General features: G+C 32.5%; 3 protein-coding genes and 1 pseudogene across 4 annotated transcripts; 2 read left to right on the top strand and 2 right to left on the bottom strand.

Moving 5' to 3' along the window:
• The first annotated feature begins 1,691 nt into the window (after window positions 1-1,691).
• On the top strand, window positions 1,692-5,538 carry LOC107928117 (mechanosensitive ion channel protein 6). The gene is made up of 5 exons (XM_016859293.2): window positions 1,692-3,771; window positions 3,836-3,959; window positions 4,200-4,493; window positions 4,595-4,797; window positions 4,941-5,538. Exons 1-5 carry the CDS (start codon window positions 2,024-2,026, stop codon window positions 5,227-5,229), a joined length of 2,658 nt encoding a protein of 885 aa, XP_016714782.2. The 5' UTR covers window positions 1,692-2,023; the 3' UTR covers window positions 5,230-5,538.
• Window positions 5,539-6,054: 516 nt separating this feature from the next.
• LOC107928118 (B-box zinc finger protein 22) lies at window positions 6,055-9,552 on the bottom strand. Its single transcript, XM_016859294.2, has 3 exons — window positions 9,015-9,552; window positions 7,566-7,991; window positions 6,055-6,775 (listed from the first exon to the last, which is right to left on the bottom strand). The coding sequence occupies exons 1-3, from the start codon at window positions 9,195-9,197 to the stop codon at window positions 6,494-6,496; spliced, it is 891 nt and encodes a 296-aa protein (XP_016714783.2). The 5' UTR covers window positions 9,198-9,552; the 3' UTR covers window positions 6,055-6,493.
• Window positions 9,553-16,679: 7,127 nt separating this feature from the next.
• On the top strand, window positions 16,680-18,841 carry LOC107928084 (E3 ubiquitin-protein ligase CCNB1IP1 homolog; annotated as a pseudogene).
• Window positions 18,842-20,603: 1,762 nt separating this feature from the next.
• On the bottom strand, window positions 20,604-24,828 carry LOC107928043 (NADH kinase). Of its 2 annotated transcripts, none has more exons than XM_016859196.2 (5): window positions 24,632-24,828; window positions 22,402-22,647; window positions 22,173-22,253; window positions 21,373-21,524; window positions 20,604-21,290 (listed from the first exon to the last, which is right to left on the bottom strand). In XM_016859196.2, exons 1-5 carry the CDS (start codon window positions 24,722-24,724, stop codon window positions 20,927-20,929), a joined length of 936 nt encoding a protein of 311 aa, XP_016714685.1. In that variant the 5' UTR covers window positions 24,725-24,828; the 3' UTR covers window positions 20,604-20,926. The 2 variants fall into 2 exon arrangements, with proteins under 2 accessions (XP_016714685.1, XP_016714686.1); XM_016859197.2 differs by having other exon boundaries at window positions 22,402-22,624; window positions 24,632-24,821.
• Window positions 24,829-25,963: the final 1,135 nt, after the last annotated feature.

Genomic DNA, 25,963 nt, shown 5'->3' with positions numbered 1-25,963 from the left:
TTTTTTTATTTTGATAAACCAATCATTAGTTAAATAAAAAAAAAGAAAAGGTAAACTAGATTGTAAGTTACTTGGATATGCTTTAACTTTTCTTTTTATCACCCAAATTTTAAATCTTTCAATTTAACCATAATTTTATATAAAAGTTGAGAACTAAATAATCAATTTTAACAAAAGAAATTTGACATGATTAATAATTAACCTATAGCATATATTATTCAATCTATTTAATGAATGTATTTTCACCAAAAGTAGGAAATAAGAATACAATATGCTTTAATTTGTTTTTCTTCTTTTCTAAGCCAAAATAATGAATACTTGTCCATGATGTAAAACTTTTAAATCTTGGTTGTTTTTCATAATTATAAGTTTTAAAATAATTTTTTTCTCGCATGATTATTGTATTTTTTGACATATATAAACACAAAGAAAATATTATGAATAAATGACAAAAAGTTGTTTGTGTGTGAATTATATTTTCTTTTGATTCATGTGAAGAAATCAATGAATCCATGGGCAGTACGGTATTGGGCTTTTCTATTAAAATATGATGAAATTATTAATTACAAAATTAATATGATTCTAGATTATTTACCAAACCATCTACGACTGTAACTAAATGGTTTGGTAAATTTATTTACTAAATTGTATCGATTTTTCGGTCAAATTATCACATGAAATAACGAGATCTGAGATGATAAAGATTTTCTATTCTATCGTATTGATCTCTGACATCTTTAATCACCATTTCATGTGGCAATTTGGTGGGGAAAAACAAATCAAATATTCCTTTCAAACGATAATTTGATGTTACAAAATTGATCGCATTAACAAAATAATTTTATAGACTTTTTTACTACATCATCCATGATTATTTTTTAATTATTTAATAATATTGTAGTAATTTTTTTATGTCATTTACACATAAATTTGATAATTTTTTATTCTAAATCCCGAATCCCAAACCTTGAACTTTAAATTCAAGTTGTTCAGGGTTCAAGGTTTAGAGTTTGAGTTTGAGGTTTAAAGTTCAACGTACAGGATAAAAGAAAATCAAAATTATTTGTTAATGACATGAAAAAGTTTTTAAAATATCATTAAATACTTAAAAAGAGACCATAGATAATATGGTAGAAAGGGTCTATAAAATATCATTAAATAATTTAAAACACATATTATTGGAATAAATAAGTTTTATTTTTATATTATTAAAAAAAACCACGCTATTGTTACATTCAATAATTCTTAATTTGTCAAATATATAAAGAAAAAAATTCATGCTTAAATCCTAAGTACGACATTATTAAAAGAGTAATTATAAAGAATCATAAAAAGGTAAAGATATTTAAATTATTAAAAACTATAACAAGTACATTAAATTTGTTTAACCAAAAGTGGTGGATGAAAAAAAAAGCAACTCCTAAAAAAAATCCATAATTCCCAAAAAAAAGGAAAAAAGAGTTAAGAATCATGCAGTCCTACAATCTAGTATCCACTAACTTTAGAAAGTTCTACCTTATACTTTTTTTAACTTTTTTTTTGGGATTGATTTTAAATAATAATCATTAAAAAATCAATGTCAATAGTGTAATATAGGGGAAATATTAAGGTCAAATGAGATCTATAGTTTAGAAGTAAGAAAGTAGACCATGCAACACTAAAAACCGTTGTTTTAATATTCTCTTTGCCACTTGTTCTCTTACTTCTTCTTCTTCCAATTAACTCTCTTTCTTCCTTTTTCTCTCTGATCAAAGATCCAATTCAATCAATTATCTTTTCCGCTCTTTCACGCGTCAGGAGAGGAAAAAGAGGAAAAAAAAGTTTGATTTTCTTTCATTTTCCGAGGAACCAAACTCCACATTCTCCTCGTCTTTGCACCACCTGAAGGAAAAAGTTTGCGTTTTTTCTTTAGTTCAGACTATTTCATTGTTCTTATACTTTTAAAACCAGTTTTCTTTTTTTTCTTTCTTAAATGATTCTGTTTCTGGCTATATTGGATTAAGATTAGGAAGGTAAAACGGCCATGACCGTTGAAACGGCTGACCGGAAAGAAACCATCGTGAAGGTTGATGATGGAAGCAACAAAGGCAGTATTGCTGCTGCTTCGGATATCGTCAGTGGTGGTGGAGGTAAGTTTTGGAGAGAATCAAGCTATGATTTTTTGCAAGACAGTGGGAAAATCAGCAGCGACTGGAAGAAAGAGATTGTTGACATGAACAGCAGTAGCAGTGGTAGTAGTAGTAATAGAAGTGAAGGTTTTGATTTCATGCAAAGCAAACAAGGTGCCATGGAAGATCCACCATCGAAGTTGATTGGTCAGTTCTTGCATAAGCAAAAAGCTTCAGGTGAGATTTCCTTGGATATGGATTTGGAAATGGATGAACTTCAACAACAACCACCCGATCACGGCGGTTCATTGCCTACAGTTGCTGAATCACCTTCCCCTTCAGCAACTACCTTTCCAAGAGTGTCCTTTGAAAACAACCCTTTAAGAAGAAGACAAAGTAAAGGGTCACAATTGAAAGAAGAGAGTGATGGGGTTGTAAAGTGCAGTTCAAATTCATCATTTACAAGAAGTGAAGGTGGTTCTTTTAAGAGAAAGTCAAACTTGTTAGTCACCAAGACAAAGTCCAGGTTGATAGACCCTCCTACACCTGAAAAAGGTGAGCCAAGGTCAGCTAGAGCTGGCACTGGGAAGTCAGGAAGGAGATCTGGGTTTCTAGGGAAAACCATGGAAGAAGAAGAGGATGATCCATGGCTTGAAGAGGATTTGCCTGATGAGTATAAGAAAGATAAGTTAAGTATTTGGGTTTTGCTTGAATGGTTAAGTTTGATTGTGATTATTGCTTGTTTAATTTGTAGTCTTACAATTCATTATTTAAGAGAGAAACGTTTATGGGATCTTATGTTATGGAAATGGGAAGTTTTGGTTTTAGTTTTAATATGTGGTAGATTAGTTTCAGGGTGGATTATAAGGATAGTTGTGTTTTTCATTGAGAGGAATTTTCTTTTGAGAAAAAGAGTATTGTATTTTGTATATGGAGTGAGGAAAGCTGTTCAGAATTGTTTATGGCTGGGACTGGTTTTGATTGCTTGGCATTACTTGCTTGATAAGAAAGTTCAGAGGGAAACTAAGAGTAAATTTCTTAAATATGTGACTAGAGTTTTGGTTTGTCTTGTGGTTGGCGTAATGTTGTGGTTAGTGAAGACCCTTTTGGTGAAGGTTTTGGCATCTTCTTTTCATGTTAGTACTTATTTTGATAGAATCCAGGAGTCATTGTTCAATCAATATGTAATCGAGTCTCTTTCTGGTCCGCCGTTTATCGAAATTCAAAGAGCAGAGGAGGAGGAGGAGAGGCTTGCGAAGGAAGTTATGAACCTACAAAATGCTGGTGCTAAGGTTCCTCCAGGGCTCAAGCCGTCCACCACTTCGTCACCCCTTTCTGCGAGAACGATAGGGAGTGGACGGATCCTTAAAAGTCCTCGAGGAAAAAGTCCAAGGCTTTCGCGTGTGCTTTCTTCCGAGAAGGGAGAGAAGGATGATATGGGGATAACAATTGACCGTTTGCACAAATTGAATCATAAAAATGTCTCTGCTTGGAACATGAAAAGGTTGATGAATATAGTCCGCCATGGAGCTCTTTCCACTTTAGATGAGCAAATACAAGATTCGACTCATGACGATGAAGCTGGAACAAACATTAGTAATGAACGTGAGGCGAAAGTTGCAGCAAGAAAAATCTTCCAGAATGTTGCTAAGCCGGGATCCAAGTAGGTCTATCATTCCTAAGAGGTTTTTTTATCCTTATCTTGTTGCTAATAATCGTCTTCTCAGGTTTATCTACTTGGAGGACATCGGACGTTTTCTTCAAGAAGATGAGGCTTTGAAGACTATGAGTCTCTTTGAAGATGCACTTGAAAGCAGGAGAATTAGCAAGAAATCCCTCAAGAATTGGGTGGTAAGAATACATGCAACATGCTTTGGCATATAATTTACTTCTAACATTTCTCTTCTGCATAAATATTATCCGTCGTTTGCATGTGCACATTGTTAGTATATGCTTTTACCGTCTAAAACAAGGCCTTGTTCCCCCTTTTCCTTCCATCGAACAGAATCACTAAAATAGAAGTTGCATTCATAAATTTAAGATTTACCGTTTGTATGTATGCAATGGTGTGATGATGCTTCAATCTCTTAGGTCAATGCTTTTAGAGAACGAAGGGCACTTGCCTTCACGTTGAATGATACTAAAACGGCAGTCAACAGACTTCATCATATTGTGGATATCATAGTTGGCATCATCATTGTGGTTATTTGGCTCCTCATACTCGAAATTGCCACCAGCAAAGTTCTTGTTTTCATTAGCTCTCAACTGCTTGTTGTTGCATTCGTATTCGGAAACACCTGCAAGACGGTATTCGAAGCCATTATATTCTTGTTCGTTATGCACCCATTTGATGTAGGGGACAGGTGTGAAATTGATGGAATTCAGGTACGTAAATAGGCGTATGAACTTCTTTTTCCTCTTTTTATCTTAGTGATCACATGAATTTTGTTTATTGAATCATTCTTTTAAATTCTTGGGGCTCTCAGATGGTTGTGGAGGAAATGAACATCTTAACTACGATTTTCCTAAGATATGACAACCAGAAGATCATGATCCCGAACAGTGTCCTGGCTACGAAGGCAATACATAACTATTACCGTAGCCCGGATATGGGTGATGCAGTTGAATTCTGTATCCACGTAAAAACTCCTGCAGATAAGATTGGTCTGATGAAGCAGAGGATATTGAGGTGAGTAAAAAAAGATGCAATCGTTTACCTCACTTCTCCTTTGTTTACGAGTCTTTATTGTTTATGTGTGGCACTTTATAGTGTATTATTAATGAAATATTTGTCAAACATGTCTGATTAAATGGATCATTTTCTTGGTGCAGTTACATCGAGCACAAGAGCGACCACTGGTGTCCAACTCCAATGGTAATATTCAAGGAACTCGAAGAGTTGAATAGAGTAAGGATAGCAATATGGCTCCAACATAAAATGAACCACCAAGACATGGGAGAGAGGTGGGCAAGAAGAGCTCTCTTGGTCGAAGAGATGGTTAAGATTTTCAACGACTTAGATATTAAATATCGCTTATATCCCATCGACATCAACGTCTGTAGCATGCCTACCGTGACATCCGACCACCTTCCTCCTAACTGGACAGTACCTAACAGCTAAACAAGGTAACAAGCAAAAATTACAGAACCCCATCATATCCAGTACAGTTTCGAAGTTACGAGTAGATTTTCCAGCCCTGTAAAGGTTTTTTCGTGGATGGTTTCAACCTAGAGAGAGATAAATATTTTTCAACTATTTTGGTAGATTGAACCAAATCTGCTTTGCTTGATGATTGTATAGTTTAAGAATCAATAATTTCATGTTTTTTGTTATCATGCTGCATTACAATTATAATCAATTACAAGAGGGTTCCTGTAATTAAGAGTATCAAATTTTTATTCTATTGCCAGCTAAAGTAGTCTCAATCAATTTCTCAATCATTACATTCTCCGTCACAAATCACAATCACAACAATCCTTGGTTTCTTGTATACTACAAAATACAAGGGACCATTTCCCCCCACCTGTTGCCAGCTGCAACTAATATTTTGAGTAAAATCTTATGCTATAAATTTTAAGTGGCATCCATAAAATCTGAAATTGAATCTTAAACATCTACAATCCCTTATCTTGTGCATGAAGTGGCTTCGGATCATTAATTTTGAATAGATATTTCCAGTAGAGTTTTAAAGGGTTGAAATGAAAGCAAGAGAGTTCACATGCAACCTGAGCTGAAGCAGTTCTTGTCTTTAAAAAAAAAACACACTTTCTAAGAAACCAAGTTTCAAGCCTCGTGACTCTTCTGACGTCTGACTCTGCTTTGGTCCGATCGGCTGCCAAGATACTACTTGTCCTCTAATCCTGTTGTAACTAAATTGGCTTCATCTTTCAAATCCACATCATACAGATCTTTGCATAAGGTTTGCAGAAATGGAAGCTTCTTCAATAGCATACATTTTTCCCTTGAAAACATCACATTGATACAAATATGAACTGATTGTGGCCAAGATCACAGAAAATAATGGAAAATCAAACCACTAGCTGTTTCGAAGTCTAGAAGACAGATAAGAAATATGTTGATCAGGGTACACTGTGAATCATGAAGAAATACAAGCTGTTAATAGAAACGACACTAACTCCTTCCATAAACAAGCTTTTTTCATCTGGTGACCTTTTTATTCTGGTTTTTACGTTATCAACCAAAATATTAACTGCAGAATGAAAATGATTCTACATAAGAGGAAAAGTGGCTTAGCCTAAACTGGAAGCAAGTAGCTCAAGCCAGTACTTGGAAAGATGGTGACCTACTTAATATAATAGGCTAAAAGCACTCCTGAGAAGGTGGATCCGAAAAACTTGTGCATTTTAAACTTCAGCGGATGATTCTAAATGTGTCGCCGGCGTTTTCGGTTGGAGCCACTACGCCATGAATTGAAGGGGTTTTTCATAACTGAGCAGCATATGTCAGGAACAAAAACCACACTATCACATTGATCGCGAGAATCGTTTGGCCAATACAGCCCTGAGGCTGTTGGAGGTGAAGGCAGTTGTGGTACAGCCCATGAGGAGTCTGGCACCTGACCCAAGCGCTCATCATCATCTACCTCGTCATCAGCAGATCTCAAGATTGATGAGCTGTCAGAATCTCCACGCTTGCCACTATCAGCCTGGAAGAATCCAACAAAAATAATCCAGACAGAACTATTAGTTGCATTAACCAGACCTTTCAAAGATCTATAGAACTAATGGAGCAATAGAAGACACAAGACCACACTGTCTAGTTTAATTTACTAGCTGAGCTACAAAATAGTATAATATGACCTAATAAAGAACTAAGACCCAGTAACCGCACATGACAAACTAACAGGTCAACTTGAAATAGTTGACTTCAAAATTAAAACACAGAGTGGAATAGAATAGTTGACTGCATGACCAATATATTAAAGCTTAGCTATTAATCTGTGTCGGGTTCCAACTGATTTTTTGAAGGACCACGGTAGCTGAACTAAATAATCCAACCTATAATTCTATTCAATACAGCAGCAACCAACATCTAGCTCTCCCAAAAATGGTTACGATAAAGTCATACCGCAAAGTGGAATTCTTGGGCAGTCAACATGAGCTTGAGATCCTCCTCGTGGTTTATATGCCTTTGGAAGGACTGAAGCCTCTTTGTACTTTTTTTTTTTTTTTTTACTTCAAGACATGACAATCACTGCAAAAGCTGCATCTATACATGCACACACATAAACAGAGGCAACAGGTGTGCGCATGCAGGTATAATTCACTCGCTCATTTAGCATGTGTCTTCGAGAAAGATAGCACCTTACTAAAAGGACCTTAGTACACTTTCAGGAAAGGCACGCACGCAAATATTACTAGAAACAAGGTGGGTAGCCTCCACTCTACATGAGACCAATATTAAACTTAGTATAAAATCTACAACTATAAGCGTACCTTAGATGACCCATCATCCATGTAACCATAGCTTTGATTAAAGTCAGTTAACCCAAATATATCATCCATTTGCCATGACTGAATGCTTCCAGCTGTAGAACCTCCAGCGTATGTTACTTTCGTCAGCTCATTGTTCACATCTCCAAGATTTGATGGTAGAACCTCATTATATCCACCAGTGAATGCCATAGGAGCCGCCCTTCTAGATGTAGAATTAGTTTTAGTTTCTGAAGTCTTTTCACTAGAAGGAGATTTGACATCGGAAGAAGATGCACCAGGGTCAGTTGTTTCAAGACCAACTTTTACTCCAGTAAGAAGAAATCTCTGATGACTAGACACGTAAGGATTTGCTGTATGTATAGCAACATCGCACTTTCGACAGAGTAAAGCTCGATCTTGCAAACAAAAGAAAAACCCAGATGCTTCCTATCAAGAAAGGTTGATATGTCAGAACTGGTTGATTGTCATAAGGAACGCTTATTCAAAAAAAAAAAATTTACTACAATATGACAACTAAGCCACAAATTCAGGCAGTTCGAAACTCCAGCCTCCACAGGACTCTAGATATGATCAAAAGCACAAGCAAAATGCTAGAGATAGCTTCTAGACGTCTGACATGGGATAATTTAGAAAAGCTTTCTTGTGAAAGACGTTTTAGCAATGAACTGCCGCTGTACCAACATATTGACATATTGCACATGCTTAGAAAGCTTGAAAAAATGAGTTAACTTCAGCCATTATTTCTCTGCCAACCATCTAACTGAATTAATGATATGCTTGAAGCAATTCACTGAGTCAGATATGGTTAAAACAATATTTCAATTTCATAAATCACATACTACATCAGTTTCCATAAAAGAAGCAACAATTCTAACAACATCATCCCTATCCCCACCCTCCTACATCTTGGTTACGGAGACAATAACTTTAAATAAACTACATTGGTAATTAAGTTGCGTTAAAAGGCTCCAAGTTTTGCGTAAGTCATCATCTCATACTCTTTCCTACAACAAAATTAAAGGCTGGTTCTTATGAACCAATAGTAACACCGGAAACTTTAGTAAAAAAAATTAAATAAATTATTTTACTTTTACACACACAAAAACATTACATTTAATCATTCACTCATTTTTTATTCAACAAAAATAGAAAATAAAATGAAAAAATACAGCAAACGAAATAGAACCCCATTCCTTAGTAAAAAAAACAAAACAAAAACAAAATTTTGGAAAAAAACAGATCAAAGTTAAGATCCTAAAATATAAACTACAAAAGGTTCCCCAAAATTTAAAATATCATGTCTCTCACAGAAACTATTAAAGCAACTCCAACCGAAATTTCAAATTAAACCCAAATTCCACCTTACCTTAAACTTACAAGTTCTAACTTCTAAAACAAACATAACCAGTGAACCCAGAAAAAAGTTTCAAACTTTTTTTGGGGGAATACCTGACAAATGTCACATTTAGGCATCTGTGAAGAAGACGAAGATAGCGGGACACGCTGGTGCTTGCTAGCCAACTTATTGGCAGCATGGATTTTCTCGTCGCACGCCCAACACAGCGCCGCCTCATCCGCGCAGCACAGCACCTTGGCCTCCGCCGCCTCGCATACGTTGCACTGAATCCTCATCTCTCTGTTCTCTACCTCTAAAAGAAAAAGAAAATTCAAAATTTCTCTTTGAAGAAATAGAAAGGGGTTTATGTATGGTTTAAGGCAGGAGGGGTAAAAGCAGGCGAAGCCAAACGAACTGATTCCCTTTTTTACTTTACGACTATTATTTATATTATTGAAAATAAAAAATAAATTTTGGGGGCATTGGAAATGGTAGGATTTTATAAGGGGAGCGGAATGGGTGAGGAGGATATTTTTTGAGGCTGTGATTTGAGAAAGTAGACGTGGCCATATTTGGGTGTGTCTTTGACTGGAGAGACCAAGCCGCCTTTCTGCCTCTGTCGGATCCCGACCGGTAATCCAAATTTAAGTCTTGCCAACTATTTTTGTTACTCTTTTCTCCAAATTGATGCTTCGTAAAACACAATTACATATATCTCCCATATATCATAATTCGTTAATTTATATTACATTTTTGAATAATAATTTTTTTTTAAAAATTTAATAGTTTAATGAGAATTTTTAAAAATTTTAATAAATGTAATTATTATAAAATATGTTTTTTCAACGATTATTTATTTTTTCTTTTTTTCACTTTTTTTTCTTTATATCAGTTACAAAATTAAAAGTTGACAGGGTATTAATTTCTTAGAATGAGAAATTTTTTATTTAAACCTCTTAATAATTTATAAAATTTTAAATTAGTAATGAAAATTTTATATTTTAAACTCTCAAAAATAATAAAAATTTATTTTATTTTAAAAATATTATAAAAAATAAACTATTAAAATAGTAAAATTATATTTTTACTATCACTGCTTTATAAATAAAGGATCCTTAATTACCCTAAAAAAATAAAGGACCCTTAATTAATACGGTAACACTTTAATTTTTTTTAAAAATATATATATATTTGTTTAATTTTATTTTCAGAAAATTGAATGACGAATTTAGTTAACATAAAGGCTGACATTTAATTTGATTTGATTGCTCAACAATCCTAATCATGTCTCTAATTTCTAAGATTTGGACAGAGAAATTAATTGATTATGGTATATAAATTTTGCAAATTATTCTTGCAATTTAAATAGATAAAGTTTTCTTTTTGTTACAAATTGTGGATAAGATTAATTAAGGTAAGATGATTGCATTTAGGATCATGATTTGTGAATCTAAATATTTGGTTAATATATGAAAAAAGAAACAATATATATTTGTATGAAATATTAAAGATTGAAATGTGAATATGACTTTGTAGAAATAATTTTATGAATTCTCACAATGAATAAACTTTATATAAATAAAATTCAATAGTTGATATTATTCCCAATACGTCAATGGGAATATATTCTTAAAATGATAGATATGAATAAACTTTGAAGATATACCTTTCAATATTTATCAAATATATTCAAAAAAGAAAAACATGCTTACGTATATATTATTCATAGGAATTTAATTAAAATCCATCACTAAAACTTGAATACAATTACAATATATATATATATGGGAAATTCCACAAATTGTTGTGGTGGGAAATTAAACGATTGTGTTCATCTGTTTGGATTAATTTGATTTGATGTGATTTGAATTAGATTTAGATAAAGACTTTATATAATTGGGTTAGTTAGGATTAATTTGAATTTGGATTAAATAATTTTAAAATATTTTATTTAAATTTAAATTATAAAATTTATTATTTTATTATTTTTACCAAAAAATTATTATTTCTTAAAATAATAAAATAAAATTTTTGAGTAAGTAAAATGAAGTTGAACGGTGTCTATGTTTAATTTTATTTTAAAAAACATTCTAACCTCAACCCAATTCAATTCAATACATCTATACTTTTATTTAAAAATATAAATAATTAGTCGATTGAATTTTAATGCAAAAGGTCGTGAGTTCGAGTGTGTTAAAATATACTATCTTTTTATTTAATGGTTGGGGAAACTATAAATAGCTATAGGCATTCTATAGGAAAAAAAAAACCCAGATATGATAAGAATTAAAATTAATGTTAAAAAAATATATAAATAACTAAAAACAGACCTAACCATATGCCCATGTAATTTTAAGTCTGACCTTCATTTACAAACTCACTAACTCAGGTCTCAGAAATAAAGCCATTACATCTCTTTCACGAACAAGCATTAACTTCTTTTAATAGCAAAATAAAAATCTCACTTTTAGTGAATAAGTGACTAAAGATGATGGAAATGAACTCTCTAGTAATATTGAAATTCGAGAAGAAAAAGAGAGATAGCTTAGAGAGAGAGGGAGTGTCTCTTGTCATTATCGAGATGCCATATGTAATTTTTGTATTGGTTTTGTGTTTTTTAAAGTCTAATTAACATATTGATCTTCTGTCTAAGTCTAAGTAGGTATGAGTTATCATGTCAGGACAATAAATAAATGTGATCTATCATGTCAAGACAACATATAAATTTAATGTACGAGTGGCAAGTACTTTGTTGGGATAATATATATGGAGGTACTTAAACTTGACAACTTATAACTACTTGGTACCTAATATTTTTTTGGACCTAATTGGTACCTACACATGAAAATTAGAATTCAACTTTGTACTTTTTTTAGATACTTGACTAACATGACCATTAAAATACGTTGATGCGACACTAACGATCAATAACATGGTGACATATGACAGCCTCATATTTTAATACGTGACAAAAAAAATTAAAAGATAAAAAATATTTAAATTTTTTTATTTTATTTTTTGCCACGTATTAAAATGTGAGGCACATGTCACAATGCTATTGATTCTTATTGTCACATTAGCATATTTTAATAGTGTTAGTAAGGTATCTTAAAAAAGTACCAAGTTGCCTTTTGATTTCCAAGTTTAGGGATCAGTTAAGTAAAAAAAAGGTTTAGATATATCAAATATGTATAGATTACCAAGTTCAAGTATCTCTCTATATATTAACCCTATTTTGTTTGTGTTAAGGGTTTGGTTTAATCCACAACGTTTGTTAGCAAAACCTTGGGTTCCCAGGATTGTTGGCTCGCAACATCTTAAGCTCATGGTTATATAATCTATAAAAAAAGTACAATTTCATGCCACTTTGTCACTTTTTATAAATTCTCTTTTTTGAAACATTCATATATTTAGTTGGAAAAATAGCTTTTAATCTTTTTATTCTTAAACACTTGTAGGATATATATAAAGGATGTGATAGTGAAATAATAAGATAAATATAACATATAAATATGTAAACTATTTGAACTAACTAATATCATTGTAAAAGTAAATGACAAAATTATGTTAAATTATAATATAAAGACCAAATATCAAATGTGAGGATAGTAGAGAAATCGAAGCTACAACTTTATTATTATCTTATAATAATTAAAAAAAGGTACATGACATTAGTTAATCCAAATAATTAGCACATTTAATATAGTTGATCTAGATTTTTCGAAATAACATATTTCATAATCCCAAAACAAAAAAAAAATTTGTTAGAATAATATTTTTTTTAAATCAAGGTAAAAATCTTAATTAGATAAAAAAAAACCTAGCTTATCAATATTAACCATTTTCTAAAGATTCAATTATTGAAAACGGTGATGGACAAACAAAGTTTCGAAATTGTGACGTAGTCTTTAATTGTTAATTAGATGCACAAAAAGCAAAGGCTTGCGGCCAAATGTTAGCAGACATTAATTGCAACATTTAATTTACAATTTGAATGCATGGATCTGCGTTCACAATTAACAGCTAGTTTTGCTCAATTATTATCCATCTCATCATCATATAAATATCAGTGAATAAATTGTTTTATTACTCAAATATCTATAACGAGTATCTAAAACACCTCCCTACACTGCCACGTTTCTCAGCTATCCTTCTCCTGTTTTAAAAAATGGTCAAATGCGATTTTTGGTCCCTCTACCATGATTAAAATTATAATTTAATTTTTATACTTGAATTTCTACAACAATTTGATCCCTAAATGGGTACTTGACACTTATAAATGTCGACTTTAACAATGTATATTACATTGTTATACTTTTTGAACTCCAGTAAAATCAAAATAAATTATTGTAGTATGATTGCTAGAACATCAAAATTAACGGGTTTCGAGTTCTTTGTAAAATATTTCAGAATGTAAATCGTACTCTATAGTTAAACGAAACCCTAACCACAACGTATCACTTGTTTATTTTTCACAAAACACTTAAAACATTCATCCTCTACATTCTACATTATCCTACGTACGCAAGATTTTCTAAACCCAAATTTTGAAGCATAACATAATGGTTGTCATTCATTAAGATTGAAAGAAAGACATGGTGCTTAGATGCAACTACAATGGAGTATTCCCTAGTGGTTAGGTGTTGCAGTATTATGAAGATGGATGTACTTGTTGATAGAATCATTCATTACTTAAGAGATTTTGGTTTCTATCACGTTAGCTAAATTAAGAATTTTACTTTCGTTCTGACACTCATTTTCACTAATTTGATTGTACAATGGAGATTCGAGACCTATACGTTTCATCTTGCATGTGGCAAAACTACAATAATATTAGACAATGTAGCGTTATTGATGGGCCTTCTAATGGACAAGCTTTTGGTAATTTGAATTTTTTTAATTCAATCTAGAGAGGTCTTTGTTCTAGCAACTAGAATAGCTCCTAACAATAAGTCTAATGTTGATGGGCTTCGGATTAAGTTAACATGATTGAAGATCACCTTCTAGCATCTCCTAGAGAATCCAACTCTCAAAAATATTGAACGTCATGCTACAGCTTACATTCTTTGTTTGATTAGAGGCCTGTTGATGGCAAAAAAGTATGGCAACGAAGTTCTTTTCATGTATCTCTAATTGTTATCTAATTTTGAAATGACTAGAACATATGGTTGGGAGTTTGCGATTATAACATCCCTATACAAGGCATTATGTAAGGTGCGCTGAGTGAAAAAAGATTAATATATGCAGAAGTACCTAAACTTGGCAACTTATACCTACTTAGTATCAAAATGTTGTTTTTGGACCTAATTGATACCAAAACTTAGAAACCGTAAGCCAATTTGATACTTTTTTTAGGTGCTTAACTAACATTGTTAAAATTTGTTGACATGATGTTGACGTGATACTAATGACCTATAGCATGATGACGCATTACAGCCTCACCTTTTGAAATGTAGCAAAATATTTTATTTTGCATATGTATCCACACCCAAGTTTGCAAAAGCAAACATCTAATGTTTATTTCTTCAATTTGAAGTTGAGCTGCCCTACAAAGCACCCTATACAAATATGCCAAAATCGCTAATCTTCGGCTTAATATATCTACGTATCAAAAGATTTGAGTAGAGGTACATGGTATGGACCTTCTTGCTAAACTTATGTAGAAGTAGTATACCTCTTTCCATCCAAAGCATCCAAGCTCTGACATATTATTGGTCCATCTCCTTAGTAGTTGCATGTAGCAAAGGGGTTGAATTGACAAGTCTCATCAACCATGTGCATTTCAATCGATACCCATCCAATTTTTCTCCTTCTTAGACGGTACAACATCCAACAATAGATAACTCTCTAACTCCGCATCAAAGTTACTATCTTCAATTACCACCTACTCGTTGATTGGCAAGTTAGTTATTAAAATAATATCTTTTGGCATTATAGTTGCTTCTCTTCATGGAAAATGAAATATATGGATTTTCGGGATCTCCATTTTTTTAATAAGGTAACAAGCAACTTTGGTACCATTGCAAACTTTATTGTAGTAGACACCACAAATAAGCCAACACTCTCATAGTTGTCCATTTAGCTCCAAAAAAGTTTAAAGTTTTTCAAGTACAAACAATTCAATCTCTTCGTTGCTCAAAATATCACAAAGATTTAATATTTAATTTCATAAAATCTTTACAAAAAGTTTTATAACAATAAAATTTAAGAGTCAAATAAGTAATTTTACCATAATGATGTTATGATAAACTGTGTTCATGTTCAAACGTTAAAGCAGCCAGGGAAAATTAGCAAGCTTTGAGCCTTTTACTTTCTAGGAGGAAGAGATTGAGAAATTTATATGGGGAGGATTTTTGGTAAAAACTAAAGAAGATGGGTGGGGTATTTATAGGGGACCTTTATACTCATTTGTTGAGTTTAAGAGTATTAAATATGTTGGTTGAGTCTAAGCGCAATAAATAACTAGTCAACGTTAATTGACCTGAACTCGATATCAATAGATGTTGCGGTTTCTGCACTAGATAATACTTTCTTCCTGATAGTTAGTGTATATATTCTGTGAGAATTTAACAATATATTGTTCTCGACATTCCTGGATGTTGAAATACCTTTAAAAACATATTCTAAGAAATAACTTTTGATAATACCAATTATGATACTTAATAAATAATTTTACTATATTCAAATACAAAAATTAATAAACTCTTAGTAGAAATTTTTAAATTTAAAAGTAGAATACATTTGCTTTTTTTTTAATACTTAATTTTTTTTACTACACCTCCACCATCCTTTGAACTTTTGTGCAACATATATATTTTTTGTAAACATACTTGGTAGGTCCTTCTATTATAAGGACGGGATCTAATTAGTCTTTTTACTATTAAATGAATCAGTTTAATCACTATACTATTATAAAGAATAAATAAGATCAAATTTCAATAGACTTAACATTTACTATTTTAAAAATATTATTTATTATTTAACATAGTTATGTTTTTAAAGCTTTTTATGATTTTACAAATGAAATATTTTGTTTGAAGTTGGAATGGAATTGAAAAAATAATAATTTTTATGTCATTTCTTAAACCGTAAATGTTAATTTTATTCAAATTTGACCTTATTTGATTCTTTTAATAATATAAAGATTAAATTGATCTATTTAATTGAAGGACTAATTTGATCAAGGACCTCAAATTGCATGATTGCATTTTCCAGTTTTTGGAACCTTATGAACCTAAATCGTCTTCTGATTTGGTTGAACATCGCAGTATCCGAATGGGATTAAAGTATCATTTTTGCTGATAAATTGAAATTCCAAGAAACTTTAGGGCTTTAAATTTTCCTTAAAATTTGACGGTTGATTATGGAAAGCTGATTATGAATTAGTTCTGAATTACATTTTCCTTCAAATTTCTTGTTATGCAAATATAAATTTCAAATTACTAGTTTTTCCTTTTGGCCAGATTTCAATTTACTAATTTAGTTACTATTTGATTATCACTTTGTTAAGTCTTTAAATCGATTCTGCTATATTTATTCGCCCATTTTATTATTTTTAATACGATTTCTAAAGAAGCAAATATGACAATCAAACATAGCATTAAATTCTATAGGATATTGATTAACTCCAACAAGTCGTTCTTGTTGGGGTTAAAGCTGTAGTAATCATGACTTGAAACTTGATAAAGGAGGGGTATATAGTAAAGAACCTCGTCCTGATGATTGCTTGTGACGTGCAAGTACAGTTTATAATTCGAGGACGAATACAATCAATTGAAATGAGATGCAGTGCTTGCCGGCGTGAATTAGAAGGACCAGCCATTTCCACTCACCTCTTGTGTATCCTAATGTGTTTCATCAATTTGCTGTTGCAATTGTAGACATTTTATCCTTTATTTATGATCAAGAAACAGTTAATGCATTGCAAAGATTCCTTGACTTTGTAAATAGGCAAGGATGATGAAAGCAAGATCCATGGCAATGATGCAGTATGCCCCGTTTGTGATCAAGTTCTTTCTAAGAGGTAAGGATTTTATCTAGCGGAAGTTGGTCATTGTAATGCTTTCCAGAATTTTGGTTTTCTAATCCAAGGAAATAGAATTGGTTGCTTATCTGGAAATAGAGGTCTGTCAAAAGAATTTTCTTTCCTGTTTTCAGTAGTTTGTTGTTATATCTTATTAATTTCAATTCTACTTGCCTAATCTGGGAATTTTGATTCTCAGTCTTATGAAACCTGTGGATATCAATCCAAATGATGAATGGATAAAGGTAAGCAAATGATTCACTTGGATTATTGTACACAGCTTGTTGTACTGATTAAAATATTTCTCCAGTAAAATCTGCACAATGCTCTAGTTTTCCATTGCCTTCTATCGTGCTGCCGCTTTATTATTTGTCTACTTGTTATTTTTATTGCTAACACGATGTGTTTATTGCAGAAGGCAATGGCTGGTGTGCCTCCACCGATATGTATCCTTTATAGTAAGGACCATGCGATTTCCCAATCTTGTGCTATTTTTATTTTGAAATCTCGTTGTATCAGACAGTAGAAACTTGGAGCTACCAAAACAAAATGAGAAGAGGATTTCATTAGTTTTTGTAATATTTTGTTTCATCTGAAAGATTTTACAACCAAGAGAGAGAGAGAATGGAGTCTGATCAACGAGAAAAAAACCTTTTAGACATGCATTTCCTTAATGAATTTATTGCTGAAGGGTGCATACAGACGTGTGATGTTTTACATTAGGCAAAAGGAAATAGAAATTCAGTACAAGATGAAGAGAATAGCTCTGTGCTGGCAAAAATGCGAGGCAATGCAAGAAAAGTTCTCAGAGAAACTGGAGCAGGTGCATACTGCTTATCAAAATTTGGGCAAGAGGTGTCAGATGGTAGAACAAGAAATTAAGAGTCTGTCAAAGGAGAAACAAGAGCTCCAAGAAAAGTTCTCTGAGAATTCAAGGCCAGTCTATATTTTTTTCTTCTACCATGTTAGTTCTTTTGGCCAAAGCTTAGTTTATGCTTCTTGCACCCTGCTAACAGCAAATATCCTAATTTCAGATAGAAGAGAAAGGTTGATGAAATGTATGATCAATTGAGGAGCAAGTACCAATCACTGAAACGGTCGACCATCCAACATGCAAACAATTTCCATGCCAGAAATGAGCCTGATTTATTCACAAATCCAGCTACTAACATGATGGATAGCAGAGGTCCTATTCGAAAGGGTAATCACATTCTTTTGTTAACTTCTAGTAATAATAAAACTGCCTACCTTGTGTCAAGTGCTAAAGTAGAACATTGAACAAGCTGACAAACCCATCAATTGAGGAGCAAGTACCAATCACTGAAACGGTCAACCATCCAACATGCAAACAATTTCCATGCCAGAAATGAGCCTAATTTATTCACAAATCCAGCTACTAACATGATGGATAGCAGAGGTCCTATTCGAAAGGGTAATCACATTCTTTTGTTAATTTCTAGTAATAATAAAACTGCCTACCTTGTGTCAAGTGCTAAAGTAGAACATTGAACAAGCTGAAAAACCCTTGACTAAAAGCCTTTAAATAGTAAATATATTTTCTTGGTTCTGGCTATCATGATTTCATTTGTACGTCATTTTTGCTTAATTATCCCCCTATCCAGTTAACTTATATGTTGCAGATTGATCTATTTTTTCTCCTGGAACTCCAGGGCCTCGAGAGGATGTATGGCCAGCGAGACAAGCCTCTAGTCCTTTTTGACATATCAAGTGGCTCACCAGCAATGCAAACTGATATTCCGGTTGTTATGTCAGTATCACAAATTGAACGAAGCACATTGGTTTTTTTTTTTCTTTGCCTACTTGCAGAGTAACTGTACGAATGAAGTTGCTGCCGACATGAACATAGAAGTAGAATTTGCTGGAAATGTAGTGGTTAATGTAAACTTCACCTTCTAAAATTTACTTTTTTGTTTGCCACAAAGAGGGCAATTAAACCATGCTCTAAACCCTAGCGAATTAATGTATCTATAAATATTGGGTGGGGAGCAAGGACATGAAAAAGGAAAAAGACCATTAGTACCCCCATTGTCATTGCCAAATAATCTTTTCAGAATTGCCGGTTTCAGTCTTTGATGGAGCTTGTAAGATAGAGGACATCATTGCAGCACTTATTTGAGGTCAATTTGAAGAAATTTGTAGTGTTTTGATGAGTGCTAAGATCTTTTTGTTTGATGAATTATGTGGCTAAGCTTTACAGACTGTTTTTCTTATACCATGATGAAAAGAAAATATCCAACATTTGGACATTCTATAAAAACCTGTAATGAGAGTTTTGTTCTTCCTTATATCAAGAATATAGCTGGAAACTACTGGCAGATTAAGACGCCATTGATATTATTGAGAAGAAAAGAACTTAATCTAATTATAACATCGTAGGTGTAGTCTAAAAATGAATTTTTAGATAAGGAAATTAATGATAAATTATTATCCATATGCAAAATATCTAGAAGGAGCCCCTTTTGCATGAAAAACTCCCCAAGTCTTTTTGCATGGAATTTTCTGAGGGCCCTCGGTTTAGGAAGTGTTTTGGGGAGTGACAATGTCACATAATGTGTTTTCTTAATTAACATTTGTTTTTGTGGCTAGTGTTTACTCTGACTGATTGAGAAATGTTTGTGTGAGGGTCATAGATTTGTCGCCTTTCTAGGAGTCTGGTCTCCGACATGAGAAACCTCTGCTTGTGGCAAAGATTGTTTTCTGTTTCGGTTGATGACAAGAAGTTGGATTTTGTGCTTTGATTAGTAACCACAAGATTGAGACAAAGACAGTCTAAAATATCATAAGTTGGAGCCACCTAATTGCCAAAAAAGCAAAAAGGGTTGTTGCCCTTAAAATATCTCGTAACATGTTAGGATTGCTAAATATATATCAGCCTTGAGTTTTTATTTCTATTTAAACTATTTTATGATACTTTAGGATCAAGACAAAAAGATCTATTAAAACAATTTATATAGTGAATTTCATGATGACCCATTACTAAAAATGAAGTGGGTTGAATTGTAAAAGAAGATGTTATACCTTAGGATAAACCTAAATAAAACCATTAATCCCTCAACTCATTTATTTTAGACTTGTTTCTGTTCATACATTCATCTTCAAACAGTAAACTTCGACCTCCATTGTACCAAGAAAAAAATGTCAGGAAATTGTAAATATACTACCAACATTTTTAGATTACAGATTGAGTTCTTGCTAAAATCTCCTACATAAAACGTAAAGACTGATTCAACAATAAACTTGCTCTATGCTACTTCCTCCTGGAGATCAGTGTCTGATACAATAGAAAACAAAGACCAAATAATTTTGCATTTGAAAGGAGAATCATACAACTGGAACAAAATCGACCAGTAAACGTTGAGGAAAAAAAAAAAAGTTTTCAAGTTGTGGCAAGGTGTGTTACTCACGTGAAGAGGCTATTAAGTTGGGGTACATAATGGAAACATAACCCGTTTTGCAGGGTGATGTATACTTCTTCTGTTCTATTCCCTCTAAAGCTAGACTTATATATTCACCAATGTTTAATATCAACAAGGCAGAGAGGGGAAGAATGAATGTAAAAAAGTACTCAAAGTTTATCTTTATTTTTGCATAATATGGACTCCACAGATGTTACAGCTACAAAGATTCAAAATCAAACTACCACCAAAATGTCTGACAGTTCAGCCAATTAACATTCACATTTATCTATTATTACTCAAAGACAAGACTGAATATGATATCAACGTCAGGTCATTAGCTTGGCTCCACATGCTAACATACAGTTTTCATTTAAAGCGATAGCCGTAGAGTATTACCCTACAATACTCGAACTCGGTGGACATTTGTAGCTTTCAAAGAAAAAAATATTTGAATTTTCTATGTGGAAAATGAAAGATTGGTTCTCTACGTGTCTCTTTCGTATTTACAAGAGCTATGAACTAGTCATGGCTCAAAAATGTTTATTTTTTTCGGATGAACATTTGCCAGCTCTTTACAAGAGTTCTATGTTGATAAATGAGGCAAGACAACTTGCAAAACTGGGGCCTTGGAAGATATTTCTATGGTGTCCCCATTTTGGATAGTGTGGAAAACATGAGAGCCATCAAAATATACGAAACCCTCTTTAGAAAACCATGAAGCATCCATTGACTGATCTGACTTGATTAAACCATGCATTAAGCGAGAAATGGCTGGTCCCTGTGAAATAGGCTCTCTTACCATATATTGAAGATCCCTAGATAAAATAGGCATTGGAAATCCTCCCGCTGAGTGCATGGCAGCTGTTGATCCTGCCGCAGTTGAGATTCTGAGACCACTTGATCGACAATTCACTAATGGTGAACATGTTTTGTCATCCCCTCTAATTCTGCCAATACATAAAAGGAAGATTTTAAGGCATTTAGCATTATGTTTAAATGCATATTGACTTATGCGTAAAAATTCCTTACTTGAATGAGAACCGGGAAACGGTTGCAGGACAAGGGTGAGCAATCAAGATATCATTAAGAGCACATGTAGGCAGAACTTTTGAGTTTACAGATACTGATATCCTTGACAACTTCGAAGGAACTATCTGATCCTCTAGAAAGCCATCTAGCACCTGAAATAAATGTTAAATATCTATAATTACCTTAACAAGCTTCATTGTAACAGCATGCCTTATCCCATATATAATTCGTGAAAGAACCAAGCTGTTGAATTCCAGAAAAACCTAATCATGCTAAAAACACAAGGGAATTCCAGAAGACATGCTTTGCATAGCAAAATGGTAAAGCTTAAATTAGCATGTTAAAAATTGGACTGGTAATCGAACTAGTCAAACCACTAGTTCCCGGTTTAATCGGTCTAACCGCTGGTCTAACAATAACTAACAAACAATTGAAAAATTCATAAATATTAAAAATTATAAACCGGTTCAACAGTCAACCACCGGTTTTTTGTCCTAGTTTCTGGTTTTTTACTGGTTTTGAACAGTTCACTCAAAGTCCGGTTCAATCCCTTTGTCTGGACCGGTATACCAGCCGGTTCCTGATACAACTGGTCTGACCGGCTGGTTTGGTTCCAACTACACTGATATAAGTTCAGAACTTGGTCCCATTTAACTTCTTAAACTGTGAAGTTTTAAGCAAGAAGCTTATTCTCTAAATTAAACATAAAATTTACTCCTTTTCAAACGTCAACAACTGATGTGATATCCCTCCAAATATGTTAATTTCCTTTTTTACACTGTATATATATACATCCTTACTTGCTCAAAGTTTTTTACTGTTGCTGCACATAAATAGCCAGTGCTTCTAGTAGCATCAAACTCATTGCTGAATTTTTCAACCTAAAAAAAAAAAAAAGAAACAAAAGAATAAATGGCATCTCCAACTAAGATGTATTCAATATAAAAAAAAATTGTTAGCATCATCAAGAGAATTTTAAAATTGGTCTAAAGGAGCAAATTGAATGCTTGGCCAGAGAAATGAACTAACCTCTTCAGCTTGTGTAGGATCAGAATTAAGTCCTAGAACTGGAATAGAGTCATCCAAGAAATGGCTGGCCTGCAAAAGTGTACCGTCACCACCAACTGTAACAACCAAATCCACATTATGAATTGGTTGTGATAAATTGTTACGAAATATGGGTTTCCAGTCAATTGGCTTCTGCTGTAAAATTTTCTGACAAACTTTTATGGCCTCTTTGTGCACCTTACACCTATTATCAATATAATGGAAAATCTGTGACAATACAAAGAGAAAAATTGAGTGTAAATAAGAATAAATTAATTCTAGTGGGAGGATAGAGAGAAGAAGTAAATAGAACAATGATTATAACTCATGTCCTAAAGCTTTCTTTTTTGCTAGTGCTTGTTCATACTTCTGGATGAATACCACAAGTACTGAATATGCGTACAAGTCCTTTATTTTATTTTTTGTTTTGAGGTGGGGGAATGGAGCACCAAGGAAACACTAATCTTGAAGGTCACTTTTGTCAGCCATGAGCATAGGATCTAAAAGAAACAACATGATACAGGGCGTGTATGTGCCACAATAATGTCAAGGTACACACAGGACATGTATGATAATTATGGATGAAACAGAAATGTGTTAAACAGGAAGTAAATTAATTTAATTTACATTACATTCTAATGCAAAGCAAAGTTTCAAAGGCTTCATGAGATCATAAGCCTATTCTACCATAGGGAAGTAGTCCTGGAAAGAGTTAGTAATTACAGACATTAGTAGAAATTAGTTGAAACCAAGAGAATCTAAAAGAGAGAATGTTTCCACAAACATGTTGGAGGTCCATTGGTTTGGCAGGGTAGGTAGGCAAAAAGGATAAGCATGTTCTATGTGTGAGGCCTGCAGTTTCACTCTTCAAAACGAGTAACCATAATTACTTTTGGACCTGTATTTTCTATATTTTGTATTATCAGATTCAAATCCAGACAAAGCTACAGATTCGCATGAGTATTGATTCACTTATCTGAAAAGTGAAAGCACATTTGTCTTCTCATGGAAACCAGAATGGGTCAACTTGGTGGAACCAGTAAAGATTATGGGGATCAACAAAAAATCAGACAAAATTCAACATGCTCAAGGGTTAATGCGTAGACAAGAATCAAGGTTAATGAAATTTCAAAAACCTCGTGGTATGGTTTCATGATTGTTAAAATCTAAGCGCAAAGGTGTCACGTCAAATGTCTCATTTCTGCTGAAAACCTATCCAACAATTAAGCCACTAAAATCTAGGTACCATGAAAGAACTGACAGGGGCTGCACCATTAAAATAAGCTTACAATGTCACTCGTTCATCATGACACAAGGGTAATGGTAACCATACATCAAAATATACGTTGAGAGAATAATGGAAATGATGTAGAAGATTTGAAACCTGTAATTAAGCAGGTAAAATATAAGATTGGCCCTAATCACAATCATCTTAGAGGCAGAGAACAAGCTACTGATATTCTTATCAATGGTAAATGTAACTCACTTAGCTGTTAAAAAAATCACTTATAACCCCTCCCACCCATTTTTATATGGAAAGATAATTAATAACACTAAGAAAAGAGAATGGATAGCTGACCAATGAGAAAAAAAGCAGAGTAAGAGTAAACTTTGAAGACAATTTCAAGCTCACAGAGCTTTAAAACTTTAGAGTGCATATCCTGTATTCCTGGTCATCAATGAAAACCCAAGGAAAGAAGCCTAGTTCAAGTGAAAGAAAGCCTTCTAATCATGTTTACAGCACTAATTTTAACATAAAATCTATGTGTTGTGTTAAAAATGCTAGATAGGCAAGCAAAATTACCATGAAAAAAAAAACTTGATAATAACTAGCCAATAATAAACAGCACGAGGCAGAACAGTCCACGTTTTATTCCTTGAAATCCAATCTAAAAATCTTTTTCGAATTGAAACAAACAATAAACATATGATCCTAATTCCTTGTCATAAGCATCGTAGTAGCATCTAAAGCATTGAAAAAAAAAAAAGAGCTCAAGTTTAGCCAACAGGGGAACTACAATGAATGCAACCGAAACATAAGGCAAACCCAACAGGGGAAACATCTGCAATATTAAATATAAAAAAGGTAAAATAAATATAATGTGTTATTTGACATTTCATCAAACACCATGAATGCTAATGTAAAAAGAAAAAAGAAGCATATATACTGAAGAAGTGAAAATAATGTTGGGTTTTTCATTTATAAAATTACCCGAGGATTGGTGAAGCGAGAAACCGCGTTTGATTGAGTAACTTGGTAGACATCAAATGGTTTCAAGAGCAATAGAAGTTTTCTTCTTGCCATGTTTTTTCTGTGTCAAAGAAGAAAGCTTTGTTGGCTGTTCGGAAATGTGGAGAGAGCAAGCAGGGAAGGGATCAATGGCTAGGCAGTTAGCCCAATCCTGGAAAGCCCGACCCAATATTTTGGCAGGCTTAAGAGCGGGATTTGGGCACCAGTTTTTTCTGTACTAGACGAGTTTCGAAATAAGGGAAAATAATAGAGGTGTTCGTTGTTGACTAAGTTGTATTAATTAAAATTTTGTTCAAATTCATTCATATTAATTTTAAAAAAGGATTGATAACTTAAGCTCATTTTAAATCCGTTCATATTATTTTAATTTAATATTTAGAATTATTTTTATTCATTAGAATTATAGATAACCTACACCATTAGTCATTAAACTAGGTTAAATTTTTGTTTTGACCATTTAACTAAAAAGAGTTATAATTTGGTCATTAGGCTTTTCCAAATTATTTTTTGTCATTAAGTGACACTTTTTTTAGTTGGTATAATAACAATTTTAGTCCTTAATTTTTATATTTTTGTCTATTTGACCATTTTTCTATATAAAAATTATAAAAAATAAAATTATATTTTAAAAAAATTCTATATAAAAATTATAAAAAGTAAAATCTCGAAAATGTTATTGTTGAAGAACTAATATATATGAGAAATAAAGAAAATTTTTAGAATCTAATAAAAAACTAAAATTAAAACAAAAAAAAAAGATCATTACATGTTTTCTCAACGTTTCTCGAAATTAAATTAGTAATATTTTCAAGTCTAGTTCTATGCTCCTAAAAAAAATCCAAAACTGATAATACAGAGGCTTGAGAAATCGACTTTTATGCCATTTTTAGCAAAAATATATATATATACCACAAAATTTTATTTTCAAGTTCAAGTCAAATTTTTAATTAATTTGAATTATTTTTCAAAAATTAAATTGTACAAACAAATTATATTTTAAATTTTTTCTTTCCTTATAACGAAAAAGTTATGTCAAGAAACAAAATAGGTAAAAAAACAAAAAAAACCAATCATTTTTTCTATTTTTTTAAAGAATGGGTATTAAATATTTCTAAATAGATAATATAGAGAGGAAATTTGGAGGGTTTAAAAATAATTTCCTCTCATTTTCCCTCACTTTATAGATTTTTTTTTACAATTTTTATCTACTATTATTTTGATTTTAATTTTTAGAATTTTCTAAACTTTTAAGAAGAATATTTCAAATTTTATCATTTTATATATAATCAAGAT

The sequence above is a fragment of the Gossypium hirsutum genome, chromosome D01, assembly GCF_007990345.1.
Source record: "Gossypium hirsutum isolate 1008001.06 chromosome D01, Gossypium_hirsutum_v2.1, whole genome shotgun sequence".
Taxonomy (NCBI): domain Eukaryota; kingdom Viridiplantae; phylum Streptophyta; class Magnoliopsida; order Malvales; family Malvaceae; genus Gossypium; species Gossypium hirsutum.
The sequence above is the reverse complement of the archived record's forward strand: the minus strand, read 5'-3'. Positions and strand labels throughout refer to the sequence as shown.

Bases quoted from the DNA above. Each gene is read 5' to 3' on its own strand.
- LOC107928118 (XM_016859294.2), bottom strand. From the start codon at position 9,197: ATGAGGATTCAGTGCAACGTATGCGAGGCGGCGGAGGCCAAGGTGCTG. The intron at 7,992-9,014 runs GTATTCCCCCAA...CTTTCTTGATAG, and splicing joins CTAAATGTGACATTTGTCAG to GAAGCATCTGGGTTTTTCTT. The intron at 6,776-7,565 runs GTACGCTTATAG...GGATTCTTCCAG, and splicing joins TGGATGATGGGTCATCTAAG to GCTGATAGTGGCAAGCGTGG.
- LOC107928117 (XM_016859293.2), top strand. From the start codon at position 2,024: ATGACCGTTGAAACGGCTGACCGGAAAGAAACCATCGTGAAGGTTGAT. The intron at 3,772-3,835 runs GTAGGTCTATCA...TCGTCTTCTCAG, and splicing joins GTTGCTAAGCCGGGATCCAA to GTTTATCTACTTGGAGGACA. The intron at 4,494-4,594 runs GTACGTAAATAG...TGGGGCTCTCAG, and splicing joins GTGAAATTGATGGAATTCAG to ATGGTTGTGGAGGAAATGAA.
- LOC107928043 (XM_016859196.2), bottom strand. From the start codon at position 24,724: ATGGCAAGAAGAAAACTTCTATTGCTCTTGAAACCATTTGATGTCTAC. The intron at 22,254-22,401 runs GTTAGTTCATTT...TTTTTTTTTTAG, and splicing joins ATCCTACACAAGCTGAAGAG to GTTGAAAAATTCAGCAATGA. The intron at 21,525-22,172 runs GTAAGGATGTAT...CATTTATTTCAG, and splicing joins CAGTAAAAAACTTTGAGCAA to GTGCTAGATGGCTTTCTAGA.